The sequence below is a fragment of the Rutidosis leptorrhynchoides genome, chromosome 2 (genome assembly GCF_046630445.1).
Source record: "Rutidosis leptorrhynchoides isolate AG116_Rl617_1_P2 chromosome 2, CSIRO_AGI_Rlap_v1, whole genome shotgun sequence".
NCBI classification, from domain to species: Eukaryota; Viridiplantae; Streptophyta; class Magnoliopsida; order Asterales; family Asteraceae; genus Rutidosis; species Rutidosis leptorrhynchoides.
In genome coordinates, this window is record NC_092334.1 from 67,474,833 (window position 1) to 67,489,832 (window position 15,000).

Sequence of the window (15,000 nt, forward strand, 5' to 3'; positions counted from 1 at the left end):
TAAGTGTGGTAAAATTTACAGAAGCAAACTCGTCTTTGTTTGACCGTGGTAACGGTCTAAGTGCGAGTAGGTCAGAAATTTCTGCACAACGTTAAAAGGACATAGTGACGATCGGAGGGCCATAAATCCTAAACCGTAACTCGGATTAAGACGAATCCTATATGAAAAGTTATCTACTCGAAAAGATATATCTGAAAATAATGGTTACAGTAGCCCAGGTGTACTGGTCTGTTACAGAAACCAGAAAAAAGTAGGTAGAAGACAGAAAGCAGTAAAATAATGGGTTCCGGTGAGTTTGATGCTTGATGCTTATCACGGTTCTCATCCTTGATGCGTATAGCTTCAAGTGTACAACTCGTTGATGTGTTTGCATCATCTTGACCAAGATTTGACCATCATAACCCAAGTGCAAGTCTAAGACATGAAGCACAACTCACTTAAGTGTTGCAAGTGTTTTGATGAACCAAAGTTTCATCAAAGTCTTAGATTTAGCACATACATGAAATGTAAAAGTAATACTAACTAAGTTTTGACAATTATGATACAAGTGTGAGTCTAAGACATGTAGATCAACTCACTTAAGAGTTGTATGAAGTTGATGAACCAAAGTTACATCAAGGTCTTAGATCTAACACTTACATGAACTTTAAAAGTAAAAAACAAGTTACAAACTTGAAGTAAACTTATGAAATCAAGATCTTAAGTAGTAAAACATAGTTCTTAGTTAGATCTTGAAGATCCAAGACTCAAAAGCCTAGATCAAGCATAAGTGTACAAAGTTATAGTTAAAGAAGCTTATTTATGTGTTCTTGAACTTTCAAGTTAACTTTTAGTTCAAGATTAATGAGATCAAGACTAACTTGTAGTACTTGACCATTTAACTAACAAACATGAAATTAAAGTGATGATATAAAGAGATAAACTAAGTAAATAAGTAAAAGGTTCATGGTTGTTCATACTTTTAAAGATTCAACCAAAGTTTGATCTTTAAGTAAAGTAAACTTTAAGTTTACTTCAAGAACTACAAGTATGATTTCAACACATGAACTTACAATCTTTGAAACAATAAAAGTAGAATCATAAGCTAGTAAGTTTATGTTCATGTAAGTCTTGTATATACAAGATAAAATGGAGAATCAAACTAGAAAGTTTGGTTCTTAGTAACTAGTAAAGGATGACTACAACAACAAGTAAGTAAGTAACAATAACAAACAAGTAATCAAACAAACAACCAAAGAACAAATGATGATGATGTTCAAGTAGCTAAAGGCTACGATTTTTAAGCCAAGAAAAGAGGAAAGAAAAGATCAAGTTGCTTACAAGAATGTAGAGAAATGCTTGAGAGAAAAGAGAGAAAAATGAAAGCAAGTTGAAGTGTGTGAGATGAATGAGGTTTACTAGTGAACAAGTAATGTAAAAAAAAAAAAATTTGAATCCCCTTCTCACCATGGGATCCCACGGCTGCAGCAAAAAAAAAGGGAGGGAGGCAAGTGTTCAAAGGGTCCTTGCATGTAAAGCCTTAAAAGTGTGGTTAATAGATGGGGTTTCATGGGGATTATGAGCTAACAAGATTCCAAGTCTCCTTAAACAACTAGTTCATTTTGAAAGTGATACTTACAAGTGTTAGTGGGCTAACTAAGTCCATTAATATGGGTAGGGTGGGCTTCTAAGTCCATGTACAATTAAAAGGCCCAAGTTTCATGTAAGTAACAAATAAATCCAATAAAAGCCCAAGTAATTAACCAACAACCTTAGTTAATTAAAATGATTAATAAAACTTAATCATGAATGTAAATAATACTTGAAAATATTATTCGTGTAAGTTCCGGGTGTCACAAAGACGTTTCGGGCAATTAAAGTCAAGTACGGGCAATTATGGCAACATGTAAATGTAATAACATACATTCGTTTAATCACACGTATTAATAATAACAATTATTAATAAATAAATGTTGGAAAATCCAGGGTCGTTACACATAGGGCTTGATATCCCCGTCCGAGCTAGAGCACTAGCCTTTTAACGGACGTATGCTATTTGAGAAGCGTACACGTTGGTTTGCGTGTATTATTAAGATGATTATACAAAGGGTATAAATTATATATACGTTAAAGTTTAGTTACCAGGGTGCTCAATTTCGTAGAATATTTTGATAAACGTTTCTGGATGAAACAACTGAAATCTTGGGATTCACCTTTATATACAGATTATACGAAACATTAAAACTATGAACTCACCAACCTTTGTGTTGACACTTGTTAGCATGTTTATTCTCAGGTTCCCTAGAAGTCTTCCGCTGTTTGATTATATGTTACACAAGCTATGTGCATGGAGTCTTACATGGCATATTTTTTCAAGGAAACGTTGCATTCACCAAATCATCACCATGTATCTTATTTTGACTGCATTGTCAACTGAAGTACTATTGTAAACTATTATTTATGGTGATTGTCTATATATAGAAATCATCAGATGTCGAAAACCTTTGATTTAAATATTCATTTATGGTGTGCCTTTTCAAAAGAACGCAATGTTTACAAAACGTATCATATAGAGGTCAAATACCTCGCAATGAAATCAATGAATGACGTGTTCGTCCATATGGATTTGGAGCGATCGTCACAGTGACCCAATCTCCCCCTTCCTATTCATCATCGCTGTCGAAGGACTTAACATTCTTACCAAACGTGCAATCGCGAACGATCAATTTCGTGGTATTTGCGTCGGACACGATAAGATTGTGGTATCCCATCTTCAATATGCGGATGACACAATCTTCTTCGGTGAATGGAGCAAACGCAACACAAAAAGCGTCTCTAAATTATTAAAATGTTTCGAAAATATCTCTGGTTTAAAAGTCAACCTTAAAAAAGTAATTTATATGGAATTGGGGTGCCAAAGAACGAGGTCGAAGAAATGGCCAACTTCATTGGGTGCTCGGCAGGCTTCACCCCATTCACCTACCTCGGACTACCTATTGGCGTTCCTACCTCAAAAGCATCCACCTGGCAACCCATCCTCGATAAGTTCGATAAACGTCTCTCAGATTGGAAAGCTAAAACCATATCCTATGGTGGAATGCTCATTCTAATCAAATCTGTATTATCTAGCCTCCCACTTTACTACTTCTCCCTTTTCCACGCTCCATCCAAGATTATCAACACACTTGAAACTAAAAGAAGAAATTTTTTTTGGGGAGGATCAGAAATTGAAAACAAAATAAATTGGATAAAATGGGAACAAATATTGTCACCTTACGATAAAGGCGGGTTGAACATCGGATCCTTACATTGTAAAAACATCTCACTACTATGTAAATGGTGGTGGAGATTTCATAATGAAAAAAACGCTTTATGGGTTAGAATCATATCGAGCATCTACGGGGCGGGGGGTGGGGTTTGCGCTAACGTTTGTTCTAGAAATGTTTCAGGTAGCACGATTTGGAATGGGATTATTAAAGCAGGAAAGATAGCGGACAACATCGGAATCAACTTCTCCTCCTCGTTCATTAATAGCATCGGAAACGGAATCAACACCAAGTTCTGGACAGACAACTGGTGTGGAACTGAAAAGTTTTGTAACCTATTTCGAAGATTATATATGCTCGAAACATACAAGCACGCATCGGTCTCGGAAAGGCTCACAACACTTAATTCTACCACCATTGGTTCGTGGAGCTGGACACGAACACCCACTGGTCGTGTCCTCGCAGAATTATCGGAACTTAACTCCCTTATAGCTACCTTTTGCTTCACTGATAAACCTGATACTTGGAAATGGAACCTCGACCCAACCGGTATCTTCACAACAAAATCATTAGCTCGCACCCTCGACAACCTAAAACTCGCTAACTCCCATACCACACTTGCAACAACTAACAACATACTCATACCACTCAAAATCAGCATCTTCATATGGCGTGTAATAAATGGAAGAATCCCAACAAAAACCGAACTCGACAAACGAAGCATTGACCTCGACACATTACTTTGCCCGCTATGCAACTCACAGATCGAAATCATAGAACATGTCCTTTTTCATTGTCCTAAAACAACGACGCTTTGGTGTACTATTCTACAATGGTGGAAACAACGACGCTTTGGTGTACTATTCTACAATGGTGGAACTTGCCTAATAACTCTCTAACCAACATCCATGATATTACATCAATCAATCAAAACTTCGCTTCTACACATACCGGTGCCTCAATTTGGCAAGCCACCAAATGGGCCTCAATGTACATAATTTGGAAATACCGCAACGCTAAAATCTTCAGTAAAAAAGATTGGAATGTCGCCATCATCCTCGCCGAAATTCAATCCCAAACCTTTGCATGGATATCAAAAAGAGCAAAAAAAAGCAACAATCGAATGGCATCAGTGGCTCATTAATCCATCTTTCTACATTTCTTCAAACTCGCAAAGATTAGGTATACGCTAAAATCGGATCATACGACATCTTCCGGAAGTCCACGTGATAATTCACTATAATATTTTGGGCCGTCGTTTCGTTTCGCGCTTGGCTAAATGGGTGGTTGGGTTTGACTTTGTCATCGCACCTGCGATACTGTTGAATTGCTTCCTCCCAGCTTATATTTTAAGTGCCGCGGTGCGTTGCGAGGCCTCGTTCCAAAGTGTTATAGCTCTTTAATGTAAATCTCCATTATATGATTCAATGTATAGTTATATAGGGCTTTGTGATTGACTCCTTTTATTAATATAATTTTACTTGCTTTTAAAAAAAAAAAAAAAAAAAAAAACTTTCTAATGCATATTTGTTGTGAATTTATTAAAAAGTTCAATGAAAATGTCATTGCTTGATTTAGAAGTTTTAGTATAAGTTTGACTCATTTATTATGTAGTTACAAAACTAGTCTATAGTCACAATTATTAATTTTAAGTTATTATTTACCTAAATATGGAACCATTATTAGATAGTCTAGTGATTGAAGTCCTGAATTCCTTACAATTCTTGTCTAGGACGATATTTTGTGGTGTCCAATAGAGGGTTGGAAACATCCGAAGAAAAATCCAGCCGAGCTACGTATATTAAGGTATGGAATCGAATGACACGCCTTTCGGTAATCCGAACACGGAAAAACCTTCTACCTTTTATTCACCCAAATAATGATGATGATAATTGTTACTTATTTAGTAAGATAAATTAGGGATCTCTCTCACGAAGGTGATTGAGGCGATTTTGGGGGGAAAAGCGGTTGCGCTTTTCTTAACCTAATTTCTTCTATCCGATCTCAATTTCCATCGTTTTTTCATCAATTGAATAGTAGATTAGCATCTAGAACGTAATTTGATCTTCGTATTACGGTTTTATTGAAGCTTTTTGTGTGATTTGTTTCGTGTTTAGCCATGGCCCCAAAACGTACATTGAAGAAAAAAGTCAAATTTCCTCAGAAATATGATGATTTTGTTGTTACGATTGCTAATAGGAATAAGAATCGAGCTTCAGTAGAAGAGATTATTGGAGATTTGGATGCTAATTTGAGGAATTCGGATAAGGACCTATCTGAAGGTGATTCTGATGGAAGTTTGAAGAAGTGTAATGAGGAATTGATAGGAGGTGATGATGTGAATAAGGTGACGTCACCTGAATCTGGAGAATCTAGTGCGGCTTCTAATGACAAAGGAACTTCTATAGAATCTGTAAGCATACCTAATCCTGTCAATATTACTAGTCCAGAGATTAAAGTTACATATGCTAATGCTGTTAATAAGAATGCTATGGTGGTTGAAAAATTGTTGAATTATGTTCAACCTACTATGGATAGTAATGGAAATGAGTTTGTCATTTTTGATGAGGAAACTGTGAATGAAGGTTGTATCAAGTGGAATAAGACTGCTTGTGGCTATTTGGTTGGTTGTTCTATGTCCTTTAATGCTTTGCAATATAATCTCAGGAGGATGTGGGGTAAGTTTGGGTTAAAAGACATAGTGATGAATGAGAAGCAGATATGTTTCTTCAAGTTTAATACTAAGGAGGGAATGAATACTGTGATAGAAAGCAGTCCATGGATGGTTAATGGCAAACCATTAATGGTGTTTAAATGGAATCCTGATGTTAATCTAGAGAAAATGGACCCAAGTAAGATGCATATTTGGGTAAAATTAGTAAATGTACCATCAGAGGCTTGGAGTGTTAAAGGTATTAGTACTATTGCAAGCAGACTTGGTAAGCCTATTATGATGGATACAATCACTGCTAAGATGTGTCAAAAAGGTACTGGTAGAGTTGGGTTTGCTAGGGTTATGGTGGAGATTGATGCATCTAAAGGATGTGTGGATAATGTTGACATTCATTACCATGATGCTAATCAAGTTACAAAAGTTATTAAGCAGGTTAAAGTGGAATATACTTGGAAGCCTAGTGTTTGCTCTCATTGTGCTGGTTTTGGGCATGGGCATAAGGAATGTAAAATTAGACCTAAAACTACAGATGAATTAAAAGAGGAGGCAGATGCAAAAGCTAATGAAGGGTTTGCAGAGGTGAAGTATAAAAAGAAGTTTGACTATCTAAAGAAAGCTGTGAATCATGATAAGGGCCCACCTAAGATTAATGTGGAGTATAGACCTAAGCAAAGCTCTGTTGCACAAAAAGCTGACAAGAGTAAAGAGGCTAGTACTAATAAATTTTCAGTGTTGGCTGAAAATGAGCGTGAAATGGATGATGTTATGTTGGATAAGAGGCTGATTGTTGATAGATTTATCGAAAAGAGAGCAGCCTACTAGTGATGAAACTAGGAAATGGAATTATGATATGATTCATTACTTCAAACTACAATGGGAATCTTTAATGAGAAGGGATAAAGGTAATGAAGATGAGGATATTTCAGAATATGGAAATGAATATAATGAATTACTTGGCAATGAATTGAGACCCTTCAGTGCTCCTGACATCTCATTCATTATAATAGTTGCTATGATGGATTTTAAAATAGCAGCTTGGAATATAAGGGGTGTTAATAATGTTGATAAGCAGAATGAGGTCAGGAATATAATAAAGGATGAGAATTTATGTATTTGTGCAGTTTTAGAAACTCATCTAAAGGCTAAAACTGTTGCTGATATTAGCAATTATATGTTTAATAATTGGGATTGGATATCTAATGTCCTTTATAGCCCAACTAGTTGTAGAATGATAATTGGTTGGGATAAGAATAAAGTCAAAGTTATGGCTGTTCATATGAATAAGCAGGTTATACTTTATTTGGTAGAATCTGAGGTGAATAAAACTAAGTTCTATTGTAGTTTTGTTTATGCTAGTAATAGTGGAGTTGAAAGAAGGAATTTATGGGCTGATCTAAGTGGTCAAAGGAGGTTTACAAGCAGCTACCCTTGGGTCATTATGGGTGACTTTAATGTAATTTTGAAAGTGAATGAGCATAGTGCAGGAGGATCACGTATGAATGAAGATATGCAAGATTTTCAGAATTGTCTTGATCAAATTGAGGTGGATGATCTGTGTAGTTCAGGGTTTAATTTCACATGGACAAAATCTCTTCATAACCCTAATTGTGATGTGTTGAAAAAGCTGGACAGAGTGCTTGTTAATGAAGAGTTTATGAGTCAGTATAGCAAAGCCCATGCTATTTTCATGCCATATTTGATATCAGATCATAACCCTGCATTGTTGGTTATTCCTGAGGGGAATGTTCATAAGCCTAAATCATTTAGGTTCATGAAATAAGCATGACTTTATTCCAATGGTTGAATAGGGATGGTCAAAGGTAGTCAATGGTGTTCCTATGTTTAGAGTGGTTCAAAAGCTCAAAGCTATGAAAAAAGATATGAATAAGCTCAATTGGCAGAATGGGAACCTCTTCACTAAAGTTAAGGAGCTTAAAGCTAAATTGAAATCTATACAGGCTGAGATTGATGTCAAACCACATGATAAAGAGCTCAAAATTGAAGTTGTCAAGATATTGAATGCATATACAGAAGCCACTAGAGATGAGCTAAAGCTTCTTAAGCAGAAGGTGAGAGTTAAATGGTTGGAGGAAGGTGATAAAAACTCCAAATATTTTCACAGTGTCCTCAAAGCTAGAAAAAGTAAAGGCAGAGTTGAGAGCATATGTGATGAACAAGTTAGAGGCTTTTTGGAGATGATGTGGCTACACAAATTTTGAATCATTTTAAACAGTTTTTGGGCAGCTCAAGCAATACTAAACCTTTGGAGAGTGCTGGTGACATTTTTACTACTGTTTTAAGTGATGAAGAAGTTAGGGGTATGGTGGCTGATGTTTCTAATGAAGAAGTGAAAGATGCCATTTTTGAGATTGATAGTGATAAATACTCTGGTCCTGATGGTTATACTTCTGGTTTTTTTTAAGAAGGCATGACCTGTTATAGGTGATGAGGTATGTGAAGCTATTAAAAAAAAATTTCAGGTCTGGCAGGCTATTGGGTGAGGTAAATACCACTCTCATTGCTCTCATTCCTAAAGTTGAAGTTCCTAAATAAGGTATATGAGTTCAGGCCCATAGCTTGCTGTAATGTATTATATAAAGCTATTAGCAAGATGATCACATCCAGACTTAAGGAGGGTTTGTGTAAGATTGTTAGGTTGAACCAAAGTGCCTTCATTCCTAGTAGGTCCATTCAAGATAACATACTCTTAACACAAGAACTATTGAGGAGGTATGACAGAGCTAATGGACCTAAAAGATGTACAATGAAAATAGATATTCAGAAGGCTTATGATACTGTGAGCTGGCAGTTTTTAAGGGATATCTTAACTAAGTTTAGATTTCATGAGAAAATGATTAGCTGGATCATGACATGTATCACTTCTGCATCTTTCTCAATCTGTGTTGATGGTGAAGTTAAGGGGTACTTTAAAGGAGGTAGAGGGTTAAGGCAAGAGGACCCCATGTCTCCTTACATTTTTACCTTGGTTATGGAAGTTCTTAACCTTGTGATGCAGAAACATATTAAAGAGGCTTCAGAGTTTAGACACCACCATGGATGCAAGCAAATTAAGTTGTCTCATATTTGTTTTGCAGATGATCTATTAATGTTGTGTAAGGGTGAGGTGAGGTCTGTGAAAGTTATAAATAGAGCTATTGAAGAATTCAGTGCATTATCTGGCTTGTTTCCTAATCTTCAAAAGAGTACCATCTTTTTTGGCAGTGTCAACCCTATTGTTAAAAATGAAATTCTGGGCATTCTTCCATTCACAGTGGGTAGCCTGCCAATGAAGTATCTGGTAGTTCCTCTTCTTTCAAAAAGATTAGGTGTTAATGATTGTAAACAGTTGGTGGATAGGGTTAAAGATAAGATTATGTGTTGGAGAAACAAGCATTTGTCATATGCTGGAAGGCTACAGCTCATATCATCTGTTTTATCTTCTATGCAAGTGTATTGGGCATCTGTGTACACTATTCCAATTACTGTTATTAAAGACATTGATAAACTGCTTAAAAGCTTTCTTTAGGATAAGGGGCAAAAGGGAAAGCTAAAGTGGCATGGAAGCTTATTTGCAGACCTAAGAAACAAGGAGGTTTAGGGTTAAGACCTTTAAGTGAGTGGAATGATGTGTTGTTAATGAAACATGTCTGGAAAATTATTTGTCAAAAAGAATCCATTTGGTAACAGTGAATTAATGTGGTAAAATTAAAAGGGAGGAATTTTTTTGGATATTGATCATGAACCAAGTGATAGTTGGGGCTGGAGGCAGCTTTTAAGAATTAGGGATAAGATGAGATCTCATGTGCATAAGGATACTAATGGTGTTTTTTGGTGGATTACTAGTGAAAATAAGTTCAAACAGTATTCTACAGGGCAAGTGTGGAAGGATATGAGGAACAATGGTCCAAATATGGGATGGCACTATGTTATTTGGTTCCCTTAGTTTGAAGAAATGGTACCCTAATGTTGATTTCAAATGCAGCTTGTGTGGTAATATAGAAGACTCTCATTCACACTTGTTCTTTACATGTGAATTTTAAGTAAAGTGTGGGAAGTGTTAAGCAAAATGCTGATATATAAAGGGTTGCATAATGATTTGTATAGTGTCATTAATGATTTGTTAAGGTATTCTGCTGCAAAGGATATAAGGAATATCTTAAATAAAATTGCAGGTCCTGCAGTTGTTTACTTCATATGGATGGAAAGGAACAAGATGCAATTCATGAATATGAGGAAATATGTGGAGATGATATGTAAGGATGTCAAAGATTTTATTCGAATTAAGCTGTCAACATTAAAAGTCAAACATAGTCCAAATGTATTAAAGGTGGCTGCTTTATGTGATTTGAAGTTGGTAGATCATAGGTTACATATGGTGTAGGTGTTTGCGTTTATCTTTTGTTTTCTGTATGTTGATTGTATTGAGTTTGTGTTACTTGGGTTAGGATATTCCATGCTATGGGTTGTATCTGCATTTTAATATATTTCTTGCCTTTTGGAAAAAAATAATTGTTACTTATTTCTAATTACTTTTTTTAAACTTAATACTATATACTATATTTTTATATAAATGTTTCTATTATTACATTATATTTACCCAAATAATGATAATGATAATGATAATTGTTACTTATTTTTTAATTACTTTTTAAACTTGATACTATATTTTTATATAAAAATTTCTATTATTACATTATGCCATTATTTATTTTTGATACGACTTGATATAAGAAGTTTAGACTCCATTAAATTTAATCTCAATCCAGCTTCAACAAGCCGAGCTCTTGAGCAGCAATTATGTTCGATAGCATACTATTTATTTTGGGTGTGTTTTGATGAAATTAGGTGCTAGCTGGTGCTTATATTTTAAGCAAAAAATTGAAACTTATGTTTAATAAGTGTTTAATAAACTAGCTAGAATTCTTTTATGCAAAATGACATTTAAGGACAAAAAATTAAGTTGTATAAAGTATATAAAGATATAATGATATTATGGTTAATGATGTAAGTTTCTCTTTCATAAGCTCCTAACTTTTTTTTTTCCTGAACAAGAGTATTAGATCAATCGGGGCAGACTTAACCACCCAGGCGTTCATCTACCATAGTTGCATAACCCGCCCCCAACTGCTACCCATGAGAAAACTCGGCCCAATCCAAGGGCATGGACGGTAAAACCCCCTCCCCATCTGCCCCTGTGACGCGATGTGCGAAAGGCACCGATGAAATTCAAAGGTAAATGAGCAACCTTGTATGTAATGTTGCACCTCACGGGAGAGTCAAACTACTGACCTCTAAAGAGGCAGATCACTGTCACATGAGTTATAACATAAGGTTTCATAAGCTCTTTTAAAAAGTTACTTTGGGGAGCTTATTTTTACAAGGGTTAAGTTTTTTCACAAGCTCTTGAATAAGCTTCGACCTAACAATACTACCATCTTGCTTGAGCTTATAAAAAAATAAGGTTAAAACTCTCTAAGCTACCATATGCTAGCTTATCATCCATAATTCATTAATTCAATGTAATAAAAATAAGCTTTTACCTGTGACAAATAGTGAATACCCAACCGATTTCAAAGATTTACCCGCCCATCATGGAGCAAATACCCGTGAGTGGCGGATTTTTTCACCCCATTGCCATCCACACACATGAATATACTTTATCCTAATAACTTTGTCTAATAATTTTTTCCCACATCAAACAATGCTACTAACCATGTTAGACATCAAACAAAACCCAAATCCCACCAACAAACTTTTTTTATTTAGATGCGTAAACATTAGAGCCTTAACCATAACCATAGACTCCGACCGACACTCAAGATTACAACTCGAACCAGCAGGTTGTACAATAGATACTTGACAAGATCTCAAACATTAAAACACATGTAGCGTAACATCGGTTTTACAAAGACTAACCACAACATCGACACACCAACTTAACCAACTCTTTGGCCATAGCATATTGCATTTCAACTTATTATTACCTGGGACTGATAATTGTTAAGCTTCAGGTTCAGGCTGACAAATAACGACTCATCCAGGACTGGAAACGAGACCATGCCAGGTCAGCAGCAGCTACGTTGTCATCTGTCATTCCCATACCTTTTCTCCTCTCGATACCTTCAGGCGAAGTATTCATAAATGCATGTGTCACTCCAGGGTACAAATGTACCTCGTGTGGTTTCCCTGATGCCTTCAGTTTTTCCTCCAGAACTTTAGCAGTCTGCATAATAAGCTCAAATATATCATCAATTTTATTGTACCAATGGCATAATAAATGCCTAAACATGCAAACTAATAAGTAATACCGATTATTATCAATTAATTTATAATTGCCTCAATCGGGCAAAATCTTCTGATTGTTTCAACAAGCAAAATCAGGAATATTTTCATATAAGCTTGAAAAATATAGGAAAAAATAGCATATATGTTTTTTCAAACAATATTGTGCAGGTTTACATTCCAATTGAGTTACATGATCATACCTTAACATCTGAAAATCCAACAAAATTGTCGAGTTCTCCAAAATGAGCTTGAACAGGTGCTTTGGTTTGTGCGGGATCTGCAAGCTCTGGAGGAGGAACTCCATAAAATGCCACAGCAGCATCAACCTCAGGGACTAAAACGGAGCTTGCAATAGTAAGAGCACCACCCATGCAATATCCAGTCACACCAACCTATTTATATCATCAGCACGTTAACAGTACATTAAGAAGCCTAAATATTCTCTTTACAATGGTACCAAACTTCTTTTCATACATATTTTAAATGATACTATATTAATAATCCGAGAAATCAACTATGATTAGAAACACATTGTAAACCTCATAAAAAATATTTATTCTCGTGTCCAAAAATAATTATTGTGTGTGTAATTATTCCTTCTTACTCATTGAGATAGAAAGACCAAAGCCAAATTGAACCCAAGACTGACCCAGTTAACACAAACTCAAACATTTATAGTTACACTTTCTAAATTTTTTCTCTTTCAAATATGATGTAAACATAACAATCATAAAAAAGTTCTTAAACCTACAAGTCAAATCACTAAATTCTGTGGTTAATAAAATTTGTAAATCGGTGGTTCCTGTTTGGAAAAGAATCAACAGAATAGCTAATAGCATAAAAACAGATCTATGAGTCTACACGGTTGCAGGTTGATAAAGCATTTTCTCTATGACTGGTCACAAGATAAACAAAATCAATTAGTTTTTATATTTATATAATCGGGGTTGATAATTGATAGTATCATCTTGTGAAGCCAAACAGAACGGTTTCATACCTTGTGAGAGCCATTGGCCTTGAGCCATTTAACAGAAGCTTGAATATCCTTCACAGCACCTGGCCAGTCAAGACCATCCATTAAATGCTGCGCTTCGGCAACATCAAGACCAACTTTTCCACGATACAAACTAACAATTACAAAACAGAAAATCCATTAATAACAAACAGAAATTTAAGCATGCACTACGTGTACTATAATCAGCAGCTAGGTAAATAGATTACTCAGGAATAAGTGCTTTGTAGCCAGGATCAAGTTTTGATATTTTAAGAGCGTGGTTTTTGATCTCGAAATCAACTCCCCACCATTCCTGGAGAACAACTATTCCAGGAGCATCTTCTTTGCCAACCACATATGCATCAAATGTCTGCAACGAATAGTCAAACGCACGCATAAGTGCATAACTTCAAAGTCAACAAATCAATCAAACGGCAGAATGATCACAGTGAGTTTAATTCGATTTTCGATTACTGTGGCCCTTTTTTATTACATGTCACCTCATGTATTATCATGATCAATTAACTAGCAAAATTAACGTACATAAATCGTCGTGTATATCAAATTCGATTTATCGATGATTTAACAATGTTTAACACCATTTGAGACATCGAATCACTCGATATTGTAGCTCCGGCACACATTACTAATTGCATCTCAGTTTAACAAGCAACAACAAAATGAAATACACTACATACATACATACATACATACATACATACATACATACATAATAAAAGAAAGAGAGAGAAAAAAAGAGAGAGATGAGAAAACTAACGGTGTCATCTCGCTGAATCTGGATCTTTTTGAATTCGGAAGTAGCCATGAATGATCGAACTTGAAATGAGGGACGAGTGAGAGTTATGGTGGTTTTTAGATTCGATGATTTGAGGGTTTTAGTCCAGAAGCGTGTAGAACGATAGAGTACTGCCATTTTCTATTTTTAATCTTTTATTTGTGAACTTTACTTTATTTATTTTCTTTTATATTTTATTTTTTTCCAAAATAAAATTCCTTCCACAACTCTCGCACCCTCCTCACTCTTCAGTCCTCCCCTACCCTGGTGGATTATTATTTACTTTTTTTTATTCTCATGAAAACACAATAATTGATCAACGAGTTTCACCTCCAATGACTCCGGACTATTTGTAAAGCGGTTAGTTGCTCTAGGATTAGTCAGTTAAAAAAATATTGGATACACAGGTTACCAAAAAAAAATAAAAAAATAATAATAAATAAATAAAAAACATTAGAAGAGATCGAAAAATATACGAGTAGAAGTAATACAAAAGAGTCTAAAACGAACTCTAGCGAAACTAAATAAACATTAATAAGCAGCTTCACCAACAAGGTAAAAACACGTTTAATCTAGAAAACAAAGCAAGACTAAAGCTATAACAAACGGAAATTAAAATAACGGGGCTACACTAAACATAACAACAAATCACAAACAATCAAACAAACCGCAACCTGGCAGCTAGCAGCCCACCGGATGCCTACCGGAATAAAAGTCGGGAAAAAATCCTGCCACTTTTTCAAAGAGAACACCGCAGCCACAACCAAAAGCGAGAGAACGTCGCAAGCGGAACAAACCATCGGCTGGAAAAAGAGGCCGACGACTACCACATCCAACGTCTGCAAAACAAGTAAACAACATCGAAAAACCACAAATCGTCACCACAGAGGCATAGATAGGAGATGTATGTGGATGCTTTGCCGCCCTCTATAAATTATATTTGAGCCCCCATTAATCATTTGACAACCTCCCTTATTCTCAATTATCGTGTAAGTTGTCTCCCTTA

General features: G+C 35.5%; 2 protein-coding genes across 2 annotated transcripts; one reads left to right on the forward strand and one right to left on the reverse strand.

The window, feature by feature from the left end:
- Positions 1-6,805: 6,805 nt before the first annotated feature.
- Positions 6,806-8,341, forward strand: LOC139887952 (uncharacterized). The gene is made up of 3 exons (XM_071870997.1): positions 6,806-7,663; positions 7,728-8,096; positions 8,153-8,341. Exons 1-3 carry the CDS (start codon positions 6,806-6,808, stop codon positions 8,339-8,341), a joined length of 1,416 nt encoding a protein of 471 aa, XP_071727098.1.
- A 3,307-nt stretch (positions 8,342-11,648) lies between these two features.
- Positions 11,649-14,137, reverse strand: LOC139890983 (uncharacterized). The gene is made up of 5 exons (XM_071873919.1): positions 13,977-14,137; positions 13,426-13,568; positions 13,202-13,331; positions 12,405-12,596; positions 11,649-12,142 (listed from the first exon to the last, which is right to left on the reverse strand). The coding sequence occupies exons 1-5, from the start codon at positions 14,130-14,132 to the stop codon at positions 11,933-11,935; spliced, it is 831 nt and encodes a 276-aa protein (XP_071730020.1). The 5' UTR covers positions 14,133-14,137; the 3' UTR covers positions 11,649-11,932.
- Between the last annotated feature and the right edge of the window lie 863 nt (positions 14,138-15,000).

What these genes read in the sequence shown, in the direction of transcription:
- LOC139887952 (XM_071870997.1), top strand. Translation starts at nt 6,806, where the DNA reads ATGAGAAGGGATAAAGGTAATGAAGATGAGGATATTTCAGAATATGGA. An exon ending in TGGTTATTCCTGAGGGGAAT is followed by an intron (nt 7,664 to 7,727) that starts GTTCATAAGCCT and finishes ATGGTTGAATAG; the next exon opens with GGATGGTCAAAGGTAGTCAA. An exon ending in AGAGCATATGTGATGAACAA is followed by an intron (nt 8,097 to 8,152) that starts GTTAGAGGCTTT and finishes CATTTTAAACAG; the next exon opens with TTTTTGGGCAGCTCAAGCAA.
- LOC139890983 (XM_071873919.1), bottom strand. Translation starts at nt 14,132, where the DNA reads ATGGCAGTACTCTATCGTTCTACACGCTTCTGGACTAAAACCCTCAAA. An exon ending in AGATTCAGCGAGATGACACC is followed by an intron (nt 13,569 to 13,976) that starts GTTAGTTTTCTC and finishes TATTCGTTGCAG; the next exon opens with ACATTTGATGCATATGTGGT. An exon ending in TACAAAGCACTTATTCCTGA is followed by an intron (nt 13,332 to 13,425) that starts GTAATCTATTTA and finishes TGTAATTGTTAG; the next exon opens with TTTGTATCGTGGAAAAGTTG.